Source organism: Calypte anna, chromosome 3 (assembly GCF_003957555.1).
Source record: "Calypte anna isolate BGI_N300 chromosome 3, bCalAnn1_v1.p, whole genome shotgun sequence".
NCBI lineage: Eukaryota > Metazoa > Chordata > Aves > Apodiformes > Trochilidae > Calypte > Calypte anna.
In genome coordinates, this window is record NC_044246.1 from 74,999,983 (window position 1) to 75,018,296 (window position 18,314).

The following is an 18,314-nucleotide window of genomic DNA, read 5'->3' on the forward strand; positions in this document are numbered from 1 at the left end:
ACTAGGTGGAAGGAGGGCTCATATAGCTTGACTCTGAAATGTTGTGATTAGGGAGGGATTTTAAAAGGAGTAAAATCAGTGTTCCTTTTTCACATTCATAATGTTTACAGCCTCCAAAACTCATGCCTTACTTAGACTCTAGTCATGAATCTTTTAAGGCCCACTCTGTAAATGCTTGAAAAATTGCAAAAGCTTTCCCTCAAAGTTGCTGTACTTGAATAGTGTGTTTTGAGTAGCTTTTTATTACAAGACAAATTTATGTGGGTTCTGCTGTCTGGAATGCATTTGGCATTCTTGAGCGGTGAGAGTTATCTGTGTTGTCTTTTCTCTGATATTCTGTGGACCAAATAGGCTACACAGTTGTTTAATTCACATTTTTTAGAGAATTCTTGCTTTTGTGAATGGCATAATTTGCTGCCTGTTGATACTTATTTAAAAGTTAGTAATTATTTCTGTTAAGTTAAAACAAATGTAGTGATTTTCTTTGTTTTTAACTGATTTTTCAAGCAGAAAAGAGATTTTAGTTTAGTCACTGATTCTTATTTAATAGTAAAAAGAAAATGTGTTCATTTAAAAAATAATAATTGATATCTTTATAACACTGGATTATAAATAATGCTAAACCCTCTCAATTCTAGAGGATATTAGATGAATATTTAGGGCACTATAACTTTGTCTTGGTTTTGAAAGTAAAGTTTCTGCTATTTATCTGCCAATAGTACAATCTTTTCCTACCTCCCTTTTTTTCTCCTCACTGTTGATGTTTTTATCTTTAGGGATGTAGTAAGAACTCAGAAGGCCAACATTCTTGGAAACACTTCCAGACAACACGCACAGAACCTCATTGCATTGTTATTAACCTCAGCACATGGATCATATGGTAAGAATGAGTGTGCAGGTGTTTGGCTATGCTTTTATGTAAGGATTAATCATAACTTAAAGCAATGCCTTCTTGTGATAAAGAATGATTCTGACAGATAAAATGAATACTTTATATAGAGGAAAGGCAGGCTTTCAAGAGAGAAAATTAATTTGTACTCTGAGAGGTCACAAATTAATACTTAAATAGAAGTTTGAGTCCCTTGTGTTCTGTAGATTGTTGGCTGGTTACAGGAGTCTGTCCTTCCTGCTTGTTTCTACATGATTATTTGCAAGACTATAAATGGAGATTATTTAAATCTGTAATTATCACAGTGAATTTGGGCTGATCTATAGAAAAGCATATATGGGATGAGAGAATTCAATTGCGTTCCTCTTTATAATATGAAAAATTGAAACCTAGAGCTGAAGTAATTTTTGTAAAGTTGATTGAGAGGTTTGTTAGGGCTGGGAGGTGCATCTAGATGTCCTGTCTTTATTTCTTCTTTTGTTTAGGTGTTATGAATGTGATGAAGAGCTGTCAACCCATTGCAACAAAAAGGCTTTGGCTCAGATAGTTGACTTTCTTCAAAAACATGGTTCCAGGGCTGAGCCAAGTAAGTGTTCACAAACATTTTTATCTGGAGATGTCTGTAATGTACTGTCTCTAAAAATTAACATTTCAGATTTTGAGTCAGGTCAAACTTACAGTTGAAAAATTATGTAGGATGCAAGTATAATGCAATTTGTAATTGCACAATTACTTGGGCAAGTATTCTGTTGTTGTGTGTAATGCTTTTGGTTTATGTTATTTGGTGTAATTGATAGAATACTAATTTCTATGGATAGAAAATAGTATTAAATTACTTTATTAATAATATTATTATATACTTTATTAATAATAGTAGACTCCTAATGTAATTTAATACTATATCTTCTCAGTATATGTAATAGTAGACAGAATTTGGTACGTATGGTCCTCAACTGTACTCCTGATAATATCGATGTTATTCAACCCTACTCCAATGTACTTGGCAGCAGTTTTAGTTTTTGACTTAGAGTGTGTGGCATTCCAGAATTTATTTACCAAAACTAGTCTAAGTAAATTTTTAAAGCACTTAGTTGCAGTTTGCAGGAGAAACAATCAACTGGTTAATAGGAAGATTGGAAAAGAACTACCTTACCAAATTATCCTAGGTATTCCTTTAGATGCAGCTGCATAAATCCTACTGATTTTAAAATGTATGTATTTTTTGAGGCAAAAGTAATGGCCACTCAGAAATGTATATTTTATATTTTGATCTAGTCACAAGTTGTATGTTAAATTACTAAATGGCAATAAATGGATAAATTGCTACTTTTTAATCATTTTACTTGGAGAAATGAAAATACAGTATGAGATTACACAGAACAGTTAATATTTTCAGTTTCAAATTTGTGTAATAAATGAGTGTTGCAGCTTTCTTGCAGATGAAAATTATGTAGAGTTTTTTTCATTTCATTTAGTGGAAACAATTTAGTTCAGTTTTTGTATTGCTGGATAAGACTTTTCGTGTGATAGCAGTGTATCCTTCATGGTTTAGATTCTTAAGTTTCTGAAGCTTCAAAATAACTAAAGATTTCAAAGTATAGTGCTTATTTGTTCTCTGTGAAATATTTTTAATTTAGTGACTGAAATTCCAAAGTAGCTCAGGAAAAGTAAGCCTCAATTAGGCCCAGGATTTCTTAAAAATCAGGTCTTTATAGCAGAGCAGCGTAGCATGTATTTCTGCTGTATGTATATGTGTTATATTTTGGTACTCTATTTTGTAAATGCGTAAATTTTGGTTAAGTATTTGGCTTATACAGTTGGAAACCCTTTTCTATAACTGGAAACAAAATTGTGTTGTTTTTGTTTAGGGCACAAACATTTTTTCCTTTTCCCCCTGTTTTATTTAAACCAGTTCTCCCTCCAGTTTCTAAGACCAGGTATTGAAATGAGAAACCAGCTATCATCCAGCTGCAGCCTGCAGTCACGTATTTTGTGGTAGCAGTGTGTTGAGCTGGTCCTGCTTGCTTTGGTGCCTTGAAAAAAGAGATGCATGGCAGTGATGTAAAAGGTAGAGCTGGGCACCAGTGGTGATGCCAGGTGAGCAGTGTGTTGTGAGCAGCACCAGGGTCCCCCTGCAAGGTGGTGGGAAGTGCAGGGCAGTTTTAAATCAGTGACAGACTGAGGAGTTCACTTTCCCAGCGTCTCGGACCCGCTTCATCCTTCAAATTCATGCACCTGCCTAGTTTGGGGTGAGTGAATAGCCATGCCAGCATGCTTTGAAGGAAGTCATGTGCAAGCCTTGCAGGGTGGCCTCTGCAGCAACCAGAGGTCTCAGCACGGAGGTTGCCCCCACAGGGCAGTCAGGTCTCTTGCTGCAGGCTGGGCAGGGGCTGAGGCTCGCATGCAAGCCTGTCGTCACACAGAAGGCAAGCACATGTCTGTACCTCCTCTGGTCCAAAGGAGGGCAACTAGGCTGGTGAAGGGACTCGAGCACAGACCCTATGAGGAGAGGCTGAGGGAGCTGGGGTTGTTCAGCCTGGAGAAGAGGAGGCTCAGGGGAGACCTCATCACTCTCTAGAACTCCCTGAAAGGAGGGTGTAGCCGGGTGGGGGTTGGTCTCTTTTCCCAGGCAACTCTCAGCAAGACAAGAGGGCATGGTCTTAAGTTGTGCCGGGGGAGGTTTAGGTTGGATATTAGAAAGAATTTCTTTAGAGAGAGGGTGATCAGACATTGGAATGGGCTGCCCAGGGAAGTAGTGGATTCTCCATCCCTGGAGATATTTAAAAAGAGACTGGATGTGGCACTCAGTGCCATGGTCTGGTAACTGCAGTGGTAGTGGACCAAGGGTTGGACTTGATGATCTCAGAGGTCCCTTCCAACCCAGCCAATTCTATGATTTTATGAATGCTTTAAAGCAGGAAGTCAGCAACCCTCTTTACATGGCAGAGAGTATGGCTGTGCTTAGCAGTTTGGGTCCCTTTCTTGAGAGCTCTGGGAATATTGGCCCAAAGATATTTTGTTGGGTTTTCTGAAGTGGCAACAGAGCAAAAAGCTCTTTGCTTGGCATGCTTTGTCGCTTTGGGCCAGGCTTCTTGCTGGAAGAGGCAGGGAAACAGCCATGTAATGATAAAGAAGTGGTATGCATGAGAGGGAATTCCCAGGAAGAGTTGGTATTCTGGTTTTACTTTGATAAATGTGAAATTTCTGTAAACAGCAGTGCCTTTTCTGTTTTGTCAAATACTTGGGCTGACACACTTGGTACTTTGCCAAAAGAGAGGTAGCTTAAGCTAAAATTGTTTCTTTAAAGTAGATTGCCTATAAGAACTCGTTAAAAATAAAATATGAAATGGAAATATAATTCATGCTGTTGTCCAGAACACAGAGAACACAAAATATAGCAGTGAAAATTAACTCTACTTTTGACAACTTACCTTTTTTTTTTTTTTTTAAGTATAGCATTCTATTTCATGTTACAGTGGTATTTTCAATACAGATGGGATGCTTTGAATTATTAGTTGGTTTAGTTTTTTTAAACTTAGTTCTGTATATTCAGCCATTAAAAAAATAAGCTGCTCTATTTTTAAATGAAAAACAAGTAGTGATCAATATATACTGTACAACTGACAGTTAAGAATTTATATTCCCCTGAAAAATCACTTGTGCTTTTTCCCCCCTGCTTTTCTGTTTCTTCTTAAAAAAGTAGCCAAAGTGAAGACACTTAATTTTCATATCAGAATGTGGCACTATAAGAAAGATTCATCTTATGTCTGGATTTCTTTCTGTTGTAACAACTGGCAGGCATGGTGCATCATTAAAATTCAGATAGCATTGTGTAGAAATTTCTGCATAGATGCAGTATGTACATGGATATAACTAACAGATGAGGGCTGCTAAGTTGTTTTTTTTTGTTTTTATTTTTTTTTCTCAGAAATGCAGGCGGTGTTTAAAGATAAAATAATCAGCTTAAACATGTAAGGGAGAGTTATATAGATTTCCTAATTAATGCATCGTGGAAAATAAACAAAAGCAAAATGCTTGTCATTTGGTACTAATGTGGTGGAATAGTGTGGCAGCAGGATCCCTGCTTTTCACTCAGCCTCTCATAAAGATTCAACTTCACTTCAGCTGTAAAAATGTGCAAATTACATTACTACTACATGACTGACTTTTGTAATTACATTAAGCGATTGAGATAAATCCCAATGCTGGGTTCCCAAAAGAATGCTTGCAGCTGTGTGATTTTCGCATCTGATCCTATGGTTTGTTGTACCCAGAAATGCCTGCTTTTTTTTTTGCCTTTTTTTTTTTTTTTTTTTTCCAGAGGAGTCTGTTTGGTTAAGGGGTCATGTTGGGCACAAGATGGAAGAATAAAGCAAGACTGCTTTCTAGGGTGTACCACCCAGAAATTTGTTTTGTGGAAAAGGTTAACAGGCCATGATGATTTTCACAGAAAGACAGGTGCAGTATTGTCTGTGTGGCACACTTGTGAGCTTCACATGGACATAATGCAAATGTAGTACACAGAAACCATGCTGAGACATTGCAATCTGCATGTCTGCTCATTTGCTGGAGAAAACAAACTGTTTTGCAGCGTAAAAAGTGAATATTACGTGTATTTTTCTTTACAAAAGCCAAATTAGACGTTGGTGGAGATGTAAGATTGCTCACTCAATTTTTGTATAGAGTAGTTAATAAGTCTGTTTGTGTGGCAACAGATTGTGAGGGAAGAATAAGTATTCTCAAGGTTTGTAGTTATTTTTATTGTTGGGAAGGTCAAGCAGAGGAATCAGCTGCCAAGATTTGCCAATAGGTAAAAGTTAGAAACTTGAATTTCATTTTAATGAATGTAACTAATGTCAAACAAAGATTAAAAAGTTTGTAATCTTACAGCGCCAGTAATAGGTGTTAATTTGTATGGAAAAACAATTAGCATGATGACTAGCTTTTCAGATTTGCATTTGTCTGTGGATATTAACAGTTGACAAAGAATCACACTGAAAAAATAATTGAATTTCCACTACTTGTAGTTTGGAGGTCGAAGTCATGCAAGTCCATTCTCTGTACTTGAAAAGTAACTAGCAAAATAAAGGAGAATATACTGATTTTTGTAAACCTGAGATGCTTCATCAAAAAGGCATTTCTGTTGTTGGTCCTAAATTTTCTTTCAAGTTTACTTACTTTTTTGGAAACTGCTGTTAATTATGCATGTTGCAAAGAAATGAAAAGCAAATTGTTGGCAAAAATTTTTTTAGACATTGTCATTTTTATCCATGGATTCTTCCCTTTCCTTTGCACATACTTACTTTACTTGTGGGCTGTAGTACTGGTCATCTGAATGTAGGAGATCAAAACTTGTGTTTGAATAGCTTGCTCTTTCATACTGTGCAGTTATGTTTTTAAGTCTATAATATTCTGGCAGAATCAGAAAAATAAAACTGGGGTTTTAATCTTCAGTTTGGTAGTGTTGTAACACTGCAAAAGGAATTATGCTTTTAAAACATAAAGCTAGTGCCCATTTCATGAGACCTGTGCTGTTTTTCTAAGGATTAGATTCTCTTTGTTGTACAGTGTTGGAAAAAAAATAATTTTCTAAAATAAAAAAGGAGCGCCAGACAATTTAGTAGCATTTCATCTTACAGCATGATGAGAACTTGGTAAAAGAAAGGCAATCTATTAACCTTGCTTTTACTGTGAAGACCTTCAGCTGAAGTACCAGAGTTGAATTCAGTGGAAGAGGCTTGACCTTGGAATAAAGGTGCATATTCCTGGAACCCTCATTTTTAATTAAAAAAAAAAAAAAAAAAGGTGCCCTGAAAAGATGAGCAAAAATGCTTACTCCCTTGGCTGAAAGAAAAATTGGATGCCATTTATCTTTTTTACTTGCATACCATCTGCACCCCCAGGCACAGCTCAGTTTCAGCAGGGGTGGTACAGAAGTCCATGCACTCTGCAAATGTTTGAAATACTGGCAAAACAAATTGATAGGGAGCCTGTGGTAAATTTTCTGAATGTCTTTTGCAAAGTGGATGTGTGAGCACCCTGCGTGTTTGTACACACAGTGACTTGCTCTGCTTTGTGGACTGAATCACTGACATGAATTGTCTGCTAACGCTGGGCTTAGGAATCTCAGTCACATACCCATGGGGCTGGTGCTGTGCAGCTGTAGGATAAAACCGTGTTCCCTGCCTCCAGAGAACTCAGGAGACACAACTACTGATGAGCAGAAGTAGGTTAAAAAGAGCTGAAGAAAAGAGTGGCAGGACAAGGGTGCATTGCAAGCAAAGAGTGGCATCAGAGGAGCAGGAGGAGCAGTCCCTGCCTGGTGTCCTCTTCCCTCTGGGTCTGGTTGGAGAGGGGCTGCTGGCAGGGGGGAGAGCAGGGTGGTGTTGGGAAGCTTTGCTGCAGGCTGCATCTAAGCCCAAATGCAACTGTCTGAGAGCTGAAAGAGTGAACACTGGAGGTAAATGTCATGGTGAGACCAGAGGCAGGCACTGAGCTGGTACCAGGGAAAAGGTGATCTGTAAGGTGTGAGGAGTTGGGTGGAGAGGTGGGCAACGGGTCTTCACAGAGTGCTCTGGTATCACTGCCACAAATGCTTTGTTGAGGGAAAAGGAGGTTTTAGTCATTGAAGTGGAACTTGGGTGAGAATTTTCCCTCTGTGACTCGATTAGAAAGGCCACCTTCACGATAAAACTGCAGAAGGGGTCTGAGAGGGAGGTGCAGCCTGAAAGTGTGAGCCTGAAAAAAGACACAGTCAGATGCACTGTCCCCACTGTGGAGGGACAGGCCTGACAGGGGCTGATGTCTGCAGGACCTGAGAAGGGCAGAGAGGTTGAGGGGCACCATGGTAACACTTTCAAAGAGGTAATAGTAAGCTACAGAAAGAAATCAATCGATGAATTTAATTACTTTTGTGCTTTTTGCCTAGCTTTCTCTTGTAAACATTATCAAGGTCTTTTACAACAGGTATTACAGCATGCATCTAGGTGGCTTAGAGTAATTCTTTTTTCAAAGCACTATTTGGCCAGAAGCTGAAGGCTTTTGTGGGCAGCAGCAGATGACAGCTATTTCTGTTGAATCCTTCTGCTGGGGTCCTTGTTGTGTCTATACTGGCATAAAAGTCACTTTTCATATCCAAGAGTGCACCTGTTAAAACATTACAGGACTGCAAGATTGTGTCTGCACGTCTGTGGAACAGTTCAGTGCAAGTTCACTTTAAAAAATTACATATTACTCTTCTGATAAATAACATGCCTGTAGCCTTGGGTTAATCTTGCAGAAGGACCCTCCAGCCCCAATCTGTAGAAGCATTAGCTATCACAGTCATTACCAGCATCTTCTATTAAGACTGACCAACTCTTCACATGTCAACTAAACATTCAGCTTCAGGCCTGTCTGTCATTTGTCACTGAGCTGGGGACACTGAGAAGAGTTAAATTAAAAACTGATGTCCCTCCTCTGTCTCTGTAGTTCCTTAAAAATATCTGCATGGAATAAGCAAGGCAGCAAATGTTTGTAATGGCAAAGCAACACTTTTCTGGGAGGACTTTTTCAAAGATACAAAAAACTAGTAAAATACCACATGGATTATGTTTCCAAAATCTATTAAAAATCAAGAGACAGTAATTAAAACCTTCTAAATGAAAGTAGGTTCCTAGATTTCAGTAACAACATACAGGCCTTTCCTTAATTTACTAATACTTCTCCTTACTCCTACACTAATTATTCAGCTTCATGGTGATCGGATGCCTGGTTCTCATTTATTGCGTTTTATAATTACATATTCATCCAGCTCTTACTGCAAAGCTGGATGCTTCGGCTTTGTTTCCCCCTCAACTCCCCCCCTCCCTCCCCAAATAATTTATATATAAGGTTCAGCAAATGGAACCTTGCTACTTGTGTGAAGCTGCCATTTAACCATGAAGTGAAATGCTTTTATTGAGTTTGCCCTGCAGATATGGTCCGCTGTGGCAGTGCTGTCCATATTTGGTGGCTGTGCAAGGAGAGCCAGGTGGTGCTGCAAAGCATCGCACAGTGAAGCGTGGACAGATCTAGGTTTGACATTTGTCATCCTGTACTGCTAAAGGGAAGAGAAAAATCTGCTTTTCCATATGCTTATGCTTTAATTTTTGCCTGCAGTTTTGTCCAGATGGCCTTGTGAACATTGTTTACTTGAAGATGCTGTCCCAGATGTTTTTGAATGCCGATGGATAAATGCAACAACTGTGGTATACTAATACACAAATTATTTACAGAATTTGACTTTTTTTTAATTTATTTATTTAACTCTCTCTTCTCCCCAGCATTTCTCTGTATGGCACAGTTTTCCAAAGGGAAGAAGTCTTTTTACTTACATTATTAAATTCCTGACAGTGAGCAGGGCCCGTTGAGTTGCAGACACTTGGAATTCCCATTTTGCTGCTAAGGTTCTTCTGGAGCTCGTTGTGGGTGGATAAGACTCAGACTTGCAGTGTGCCTCTTGTAAGCATGTCAGTTAAAAGGTGATGTGGCTTGTAGCCCATAAACCTGTGGCTGTTTCAGGATGTGAGCAGCTCCCAAGCTGTTTGTCTTTGTTGTGCTCCAAAATATGTAATCTGCTTTTTCAAGGAGAGCTTGATCTCTTAATTTGCCCTTGTGCTGTCTGAATTTTCCACACCAGTGGAAAGGAGAATATTTTAAAGCTGTGTATGCAGTATCACCAAAAACATTTAAACATGTTTTCAGACAAGCAGAGCACCATTAACTACATTTTGACAAACTCAGATGGAATTTGGAAAAATAATTATGCCTGGATGGTACTGTAGGGTACAGAAGCTTGTTTCCAGATACAGTAGGTTGTTTAATGACTTCTTTTTTTATTTAATTTTTTTTTTAATCTTGTAAGCAAGAAACTACCTAGGAGCATACATAAAAGAACCTTTTGGCATGAGCATTTCATTAACGTAAATAGGTCTGTTAGTTATTTCTCAAGAACACTTTAATGAGATTTCAATGTGAAACTCATTAGAACAAATATATGACTTCACATGTCAAGACAGAGATTGTAGCATCACAATCTTGGCATCTATTAAGTCCATAACTCGTTTACATTGACATGCATTGTTAATCAATATTTAAGAGACTGCAGATGTCAGTAATGTTCATATTTAGTCCTGCAACCGTGACAACATGAAAGTTGCTAGTAGAATTCGAGGCTAAATATTATTATCTCAAATTTTTCCATTACCTCTAGGCTACAAGTTAATGACTGTCTAACTTTGCTGTCTCTCATCTATTTAAATAATAAGGGAAATAAGGAAATACACTGGTAGCATATTCCACCGCCGTTTTATCAGGTTTTTGTTGTATAAAATTAAAACAGCTGCACTGTATGCATTTGGGTTGTGTTAGCAGTTCTGCAGGCTGTGACAAAGGGAGGTGGGTGGAGGAGCAAGTGTAGCATTTGGGTGAACTGATAACTCCAGTTCAGTTCAGTAGAAGTTGTGCAGGGCAATTCAAACAGTGTGATTGTTGATAGAAACTTGCAGCATGGAGGTGGTACCTTTTGGTTCCCTGGAAATGCACCAAAAGCAGCCTTTGTGTGGTGTTTCTAGTGTTTGTGGTGAATGTGCACCTTAACTGCCTGTTGTTAATAAACTAAAAGAGTCCTTATTATTACTTTATTGCTTGGGTAAGTGAAGATGTTACAGTCTTATGACACAGTATGATTATTGTCAAAGGTTTTTTTGGATATATGTAATTGTTGTGCTGGATGTTTTTTCTCAAAGGTTCAACTGCTGATATATCTTTTTTTAAAAAAAAGATAATTTAAAGCAGATCAAACTACCATTAAGTTATCTTTCTGCATACATTAAAATTATAAATGTAATGCGTGGAAGGACTGAGTTGATTAAACTATGGAATTATATAGTTAAATAGTAATATTAATCTATAGTTTCATTACAGGTTCATCAAAACTCATACGACTCCGTGAAGAAAACAGTGAAACAAGTGAAATACTGAAAGGAAAAAGTTCCAGTAATGGTACATCTGTTCCTGTCAAAGGAATAAATAATTTAGGAAATACGTGCTTTTTTAATGCTGTCATGCAGGTATGATAGAAAGATGATGCAACTTTATTTTCAGAGATTTTGGAAATAATTAATATGTGCCAACTGTAAACTTCAGAAAAAGTTCTATTACCAGTCTTCATTCTGCTTTTGAAGGTCCTTTTCAAATTCTTTTCAGTTCTTGCTTTCCAAGCAGTATTTCCTGTTACAACAAAAAAGAATTCCTGGATTAGCAGCATTTTTCACAGTAACAAGATAAATGAAAATGTCAAGTGTTGTACACACTGCAGATGCATGTGGGTTGTTCTCTAGCATATGGTTTTATTTGTAATTCAGCATTAGGCAGTCATGAGTCATACACAGTATTGGCTACACTAGTGGGTGTGAAAAGTGGTATTTCATGCATAATGTTGATGTCTACATTGTGCACTATGATGATTTTAAGCCCCTACAATGCATGCAGTTACAAAAGTACTTTTATTGATTATGAGTTTTTTTTTTCTGACCAGTATAAGAGGAATGAGCTGTACCATAACTCTTTTATTGATGTTGGCTGTAAAACTAATCCAATGTTCTAAAAAAAGAAACAGCCTTAGCAGGTTTTATATTGGAGTTTGTAGGCTGACATCTGTATGTCTGCAGACAGCAGTGAGCAAACAAGAGAAAACTGCTCTGCACATTTTTCAAAGTGGTTATGGTTGTGATTGCAAAACTCAGCCAGCAAATAGTAAATTTGTAAGGAGCAGAATTACTGCAAATTTTTCTCTGCCCTTACTTAGGGTATTGTAGAACCCTAAGTGGCCTGCAGTCAAAGTAAAACAAAAACAAAGCTAGAGATCTGTTGGTTTCTCTCAAGTTCAGAGCCCTTGTGTTTCTTGGGCCATGATGTGAGGGGCTGCAGAGTTTAAATAAATAAATGTCCTCATCATAAAAAAACACCTAACCAAATGAAAACCACACCAAACCCCAACAAAACCAAAGCAAACCCAAATTGAATCTTATGTTGGTCAACAAAAATAATGAAGTTATTATTAGGAAACTATTTTGGAGTTTTAGAAACAGAAGTAGGTATAGTTTTAGAAACAGTTTGAGACTGATGATCTTGGCTTTTAAAAGGGCAATACCTGCTTTTTCTAGTGATCTACTGTAAACCTCAGCTGTACATTATGAAGTTTTGTCTGTTATGGAGTTAGAATTTGTAACTGAAGAATAATATATAGCTGAAAGATCAACATGTGTTCCTTTGGATTTTCTTTCTTTTCATTAAGAACTTGGCACAGACTCACATACTAAATGAACTCATGTATGATATGAAGGAGAAAGGAACAAAGTTAAAACTCTGTCATACTTCAGACTCCCAATTGGTAAGTATAGTGAGAAATTGGGGAAATGTGGGAGGAAGCTGGGGGATGGGAAAGTGGATCTCTGATAAAAACATGGAGTTACTCTCTCATTTCTTTTTGTCTTTTAATTATCATAAACCCAGTTTATGATATCTGTAAACTCACACCTTTTACAAAACTAGTTATTCAGCCCTGGAAGAGGAGGCATAATCACTTCCTTTCACATATTGTGACACTGAAGTAGCAAATAAGGCCTAACCTTAAGAAAAAGTGTCTGGCTTATTTTTTTTTCCCTTTTCATTTCTTCAATATGAATGCATGAAACAGGAAATAGTATATTTGGCTCTATGTTAAATGAAATGTGTTATTCCAGTCTGTCCTAGCTCTTCTTTTTATTATGTGCTTCAAAGGTCAGAGGATTTAACTGAGAGAAGCAAAATTTCAGGGAGGACCAAATTTCTTATTCTCAAGCTCACTGCAGTCATACAGAAAAGAAACCCCTGTGGTTATTATCAAAAGAATATTCTGCTCTTTCCAGTGATGTGTTAGGGAGACTTGGGTTTTCATAATGTCTTGCAAAGATAATATCCCTTTGCCTCTGCTAGCTAAAGAAAGCAGTTTACAGAGGATTTTTGTTTTGTTTTGATTTTTTCTTGTGTTGGCTTGAAGGTTTCTGGTGGCAGGGAGGGATTTCTGCTTGAGGAATGGGATTCTGTTTCAGATACCTCTGAAATGAGTAATATTTCTGTATGTTGCTGTCGGTGATGTTCCTAGCTTCTCCAGGCCAGGACAGTGTGAAATTCACTGTATTGATGTCTTTATTACCTCCAGTGGCAGTTCTGAGCAGCAACATGTTTCACTAACTTATCCTGAGCCACAACTGAGATCTGGAGCTTGTTTGTGCCTGGAGGCTTAGAAAGCCAGTGGAACATTGGTTTATGCTTGATGTGAAACTTGCACAGCCATAAGGTTGCAATTTTTTTTTTGTTGTTGTTTAATGACAATGCTTACAAATATAAGCAAGATCTTTGGAGCAAGGACTGTTTTTTTTCTCATTTTGTATGCTAATACAGGATTAGTGGGCTGCAACAGTGTAACTAATAGTACTGTGGAAACTCCAGGCTTCCTGCCTGGTAAAGGACATTGTTCCACCTTTTGATAGTGTATATAATATAAATTGATTTGTGTGTATCCACAGTGCCTATGTTTTGTGTGAATCCACTTTCTGGATGGGGCAGCCTCTCTTTTTGTTTGTTTGGCATCTGTAATCTGTTCTTGTGAGAGTCAGGCCAGCTAGTACAAAGCCCTGTGGTCATGCATGAACCTGGAAGCATGTTAGGAAGTGCTAGCAATATATGTGGAATATAAGCAGTGCAGGAAAACCTCCTGCTCCTAAGCTGGCTCAGGTGGCTGCTGGCCAACTCCTCCAGCCCCAGGACCTGCAGACCTCACACCAAGAGGGGCTGCATGGGGTATATTCTGTGCCTGCCCACTCCTGCCAGGGCATAGCTCTGAGGTCCTGATGCCTTCCTGGTTGGTGCCTGGTTCCTGGAGGAACATTGTGTGTTTCTGTGGCTGTTGAATGTGTGGAAATTCTGGTGTGCAGCTAACAGGTTAGAGAAACTGGCCACCGCTTCCTTAAGGTTGAGTAGAGTGAGTGCCACTGAGTGCCATGTTATGCTGGCACTGAGGAGCCTGTCCTCATTGTCTCTACAACTGAATTTCAGTGCACATGGGAGTAAAACAGGTAATACAGGAGGTGGTCTGGTTTTGTGAGAGTCAGACTGGCTCGCTGACATGCCAGTTTCCAAAATGATTTGTTACCAGCCAATTTGGTTGGTGAGAGTTGTATTGTTTTGCAACTATTATTTAGATAAAAATTGCTTAATTAGTAAGCTTTCTCTTCAACCATTTCAACTGTGTAGAAGACATCAACATTAAAAAAAAACCAACAAAACAACCAAACCACTCAAAAACTGAATATTACATTGTTCTTTGTCATAAATGTACTCATGTAAAATAAATCTTATATGTCATTAATATGGAAATATGATATGCAATTTGCCTTTGTTTTATAGGATCCTTTGGTGGTAAACCTGTCCAGCCCAGGACCCTTGACTTCAGCAATGTTCTTGTTCCTTCACAGCATGAGGGAGGCTGGAAAAGGTCCTCTTTCTCCCAAAGTGCTGTTCAGCCAGCTTTGTCAAAAGTATGTATTGTCAGTATCTGTTACTCTTTTTTTTTTTTTTTTAATTTCCAATTATATATTTCTAAATGTGCCATGTCTGTTGTCCTTTATAAGATGCCATTAGATTTTTACTGAGCAGTCCAGAAAACATCTTCTTTATGTTGTAAAGCTGCAGAGTACCTTGTTGAGCTCCAGGGTTGTGCCTGCTCTTCGTGAAATGTATGGCCCAGCCCATAACCACTGACTTTCAATGGGCTTTGAACTGAGTGTGAGGGGGGAGAAGAGGATGTGGTAAAACTGAAGAAAATAGGATTAGCTTTCAAGTTTTGCTGTGCATCAGCATAAAGCTGAGCTAATATTGCAATGAGTATGGAGGTACTTTGAAAAACAGGGTAAGCTTTTAGATGGGAAACCTCTGCTATGATGCCTGACCTTGGCATCAATTCAAAATTAAAAAGGGTCTAACAAGTAAGGACTTGAAGCAGTACTGAAATGGCATATGGCTCCAGATTGCAAAGAGCTTACAAGCCCTAAAGAAACTCCTGTTTCTTGGTGTGGCAAATGTTTACAGTGGTGCTTTGTTAGGTACCTTCAATTATAAAGCAAACAATCTTGCTTTTTAAAACACCTGTAGAAGGTCCATTTGGAAGTTGATACAAATATTCAAATATTGACATTTAATGTGAAAGAAGCTGTAGAAACAGAGTAATTGGAGGCTAATATAGCTGGATCTCACATTAAAAATATTTATAATGCATATTAATTTATTTTCTAGGGTATTATTGTATGGAATTTTAAGAATTTTGCAGCAAGAGAGTTAGGAGAAAAGTTGCAGCCTCCTACCGTGGCATACCACAGCAACTGCACTGTGCAGACATGGGTTTAAACTATAGTATAGAGAAATAAAAGCTTTTAGCCTAGAGCAGGGGCAATTTAATTCTCATAAATCAGTTACTACTTATTCTTTATACTCAAAATCATACTTCAGAAACTAAATATTATATTTTCTTCTAGTATATGTCCTTTCTTTTTTGATTCTTTTGAGCTGTAAAAGAAAATGTCTATAAAGTGTTCTTATAGTGATTTTCAGTCAAGCAGCACTGTTCTCTGTTTAGCATTATCTTTGTGGAAGAAAACCATATAGGGAAGAAAAATATGTTTTGAGGCTGACTCAGAAATGTGGTTATAAGAAATTGGGCTGAGAAATGGAAGGGGAGCGATTAAATAAGAATAATATTTTTTTTCTCTGTAAGTATTAAAGATAGAAGGAAAAATATGATGGGGAAAAAAAAGATGATGTTTTGAAACCCACCTTAGCAAAATCACTGTAAAATAAACATGATAGAGTACCCTTCACATGGCATTTTTTAAGTGATAGCTATTTTGTATCTGCTATGTTTGTATTTCTTTAGTCAAGTGAGGGATATGCAATATATTGGCATTAAATCTCAGATATCTAGGTGTTCTTTTTTTGCTTTTTGATCTTTAAGATGACCGTGTACTTTACCAAATAAAACTGAAAGACATTTTGATGAGGGCAGACTTTTGCTGTTTAGATGCATATCTGTCAGCTTCTGGCATCACTTGCCTTCATCCCCTGCTGCTTACTTCTGTAAGCCTTCCAGAACGCAATTTAGATATAAATTCTTTGTTAGCTCCAGTACCAGTAAGAAAAATGTCAGCTGTGTCCTGTTAGCAAGAAGCCAGGTGTTCAGGGGCAGTAAGTAGTTACACAGTTATGACAGGAAGTTTTGGTCTTTTGCTTGTTTTCTTATTGATGGTGACACAAGCAATGAAGATGGGGGGATATTCAGCAGACTGAAGTTCTGGAAGTAGAAGAATGGAAAATCTTTATTTTTGCATAGTCAGTACATTCATTATATATTAACTTAAACAGCGTGAATGCAGTTGTCTGTCATGCCATTTCTAGAAAGCCCTTTTTCATCTTTTAAACTTGGCTTTCTGACGCCTTAGCTGAACTGAAAGAGAGAGCATGGCAGGATTGCAGGAGTCTCAGCTAGGAAGAAGTCTGTTCCTTCAGCATTCTCGAAACTTCTTGTAGAATCCTGCCAAGAAGTCATGTTAGTAGAGTTAATCTTAAAGACACACACTACTTGTGGTCTTCATATACATTAGTACAGACTCTCTTTACTTAAGGAATTAAGTACAAACAGCATCTTTCCTAAAGACATGACAGGATGAATGTGTAAAAGGAAGAAAAAGAAAGTTTGTTTCTTCTTTCTATGGTATATGACAATGCTTCTCCTCAATAAAGGATTTATGAAGCAGATTGGACAGATAGTATAGGCTTTACTTGTCTGTGATACCAAGAGTTGGGCTTGGTGACACAGGAATTTTCTTTTGAGTTTTTACCATGACATCATTTTGAATAGTTGCTTGTAGCTTTCAAAACACTGAATGGCCATGCAGAACATGGGTGTTTTACTTAATACTTACCCTAGTCACTTCCAAATCTTACTAGCTTTCTTACAAGCATGAATGGTTGAAATGTAAAAACTGCCAGTGTAATGGCGTGCTGCTGTTCTTTATATAGTTAGATCTGTCTCCTTGTCAGGACTGTTGTACTGTGCTATCTAGCCAAAATGTAATGCAGTAATTTCCTAATAATATATTTCTCACGTGTAGCTGATCCCTTAAAAACCCATAAATCCTTTCCCTCTTGACACAATTGGATTATCTACATAAAATTATATATATATGTATATATATGTAATATATAAAATATGAGTTTTTATAAAATTGGTTTTAATGAATTTGGGTGTTCTTTTGGTCAATCTTTAACTGAATGGTGACCTATTTTAATGCTCGATCACTTGACACAAGATATAGTAAAGGTAAAGATAGCTGCATAATTTAACACTTGACACTTGCAGTCATTTCCACTTCAATTCTGGAATACCACTTCTGAATTCAGTGTCTGGAGTTGCTTTTTTTCTTTTTTTTTCTTTTTTTTTTTTGATGCCCTTGTAGGACTTCAGGACTCCACCTGCTTCACATGTTGCAGTATGCATTTGAGTGGGCATCCTTAGTCAAAAATTTTGAAGAAAATGCTCACTGAAAGAAGACCTAAGTAGGCATGTAGAGCAAGAAAGAGCAACAGGAGAAGGCAAAGGCATGTAGAAATAGAAATAGGTATGGACAGAGCCTGTGAAGAAAGGGACCAGGTGCTGCCTTGTTCAGATGAGATTCTAAAACCTGCAAGTGAGAAACTCCTGCAAGTGGGTGCACGTTTGCTGCTCAGAGCAGCAGTGAGAGAACTGGGACAGAGTCCTTTCAACCACAAACTGTGTCTTTAAGAGTCGAGCGAAATCATGGCACAAAGTTCATTATCTCCCATATGAAAGGGTATTTGTGGTGCTTTTTTAATAAATAACAAAAGAAAAAAAAAAAAGAAAAGATACCGAGTGTTAATTTTATCAAGTGGTGGAGTAGCCAGGTTGAAGAAGGGGAGAAGAAGAAAAGAAATGGATGAGTCCTTCTACAGCAACTGTTTAGCGTCTGGTACTAATTCATCCACTGTTAATTTTGTTAGTGTTGCAGCTGTCAGATGTTTTGCAAGGACAGATTGTGAGCATAGCTACGGGGCCCTTCTGTTGGTTTTCCACTATGCTGAATATCAGGACTGCAGACTCCTGACTTATCTGGAGACTTAGTGACTAATGCAACACTGATGTATCAAGAGGACATACATTTTATTTCTTTTATTTGTTGCGACTGAATAATTTTATTGGTGGAAGAAAGCTTAGATTTGTGTAGTGAGTAGAAGTGGCAGCATGTAAGCATGTGAGACAGTGGTTACAGCATTTAGCTGATTCAAACCTCCA

General features: G+C 37.7%; 1 protein-coding gene across 1 annotated transcript in view; it reads left to right on the forward strand.

Moving 5' to 3' along the window:
* Window positions 1-18,314, forward strand: part of USP45 (ubiquitin specific peptidase 45) — a 53,453-nt gene that overhangs the window by 12,191 nt on the left and 22,948 nt on the right. Inside the window, exons 4-8 of the mRNA XM_030447146.1 lie at window positions 777-880; window positions 1,375-1,475; window positions 10,835-10,980; window positions 12,207-12,302; window positions 14,360-14,490. Coding sequence (XP_030303006.1) covers window positions 777-880; window positions 1,375-1,475; window positions 10,835-10,980; window positions 12,207-12,302; window positions 14,360-14,490 — 578 coding nt within the window. The remainder of the gene's footprint in view (window positions 1-776; window positions 881-1,374; window positions 1,476-10,834; window positions 10,981-12,206; window positions 12,303-14,359; window positions 14,491-18,314) is intronic.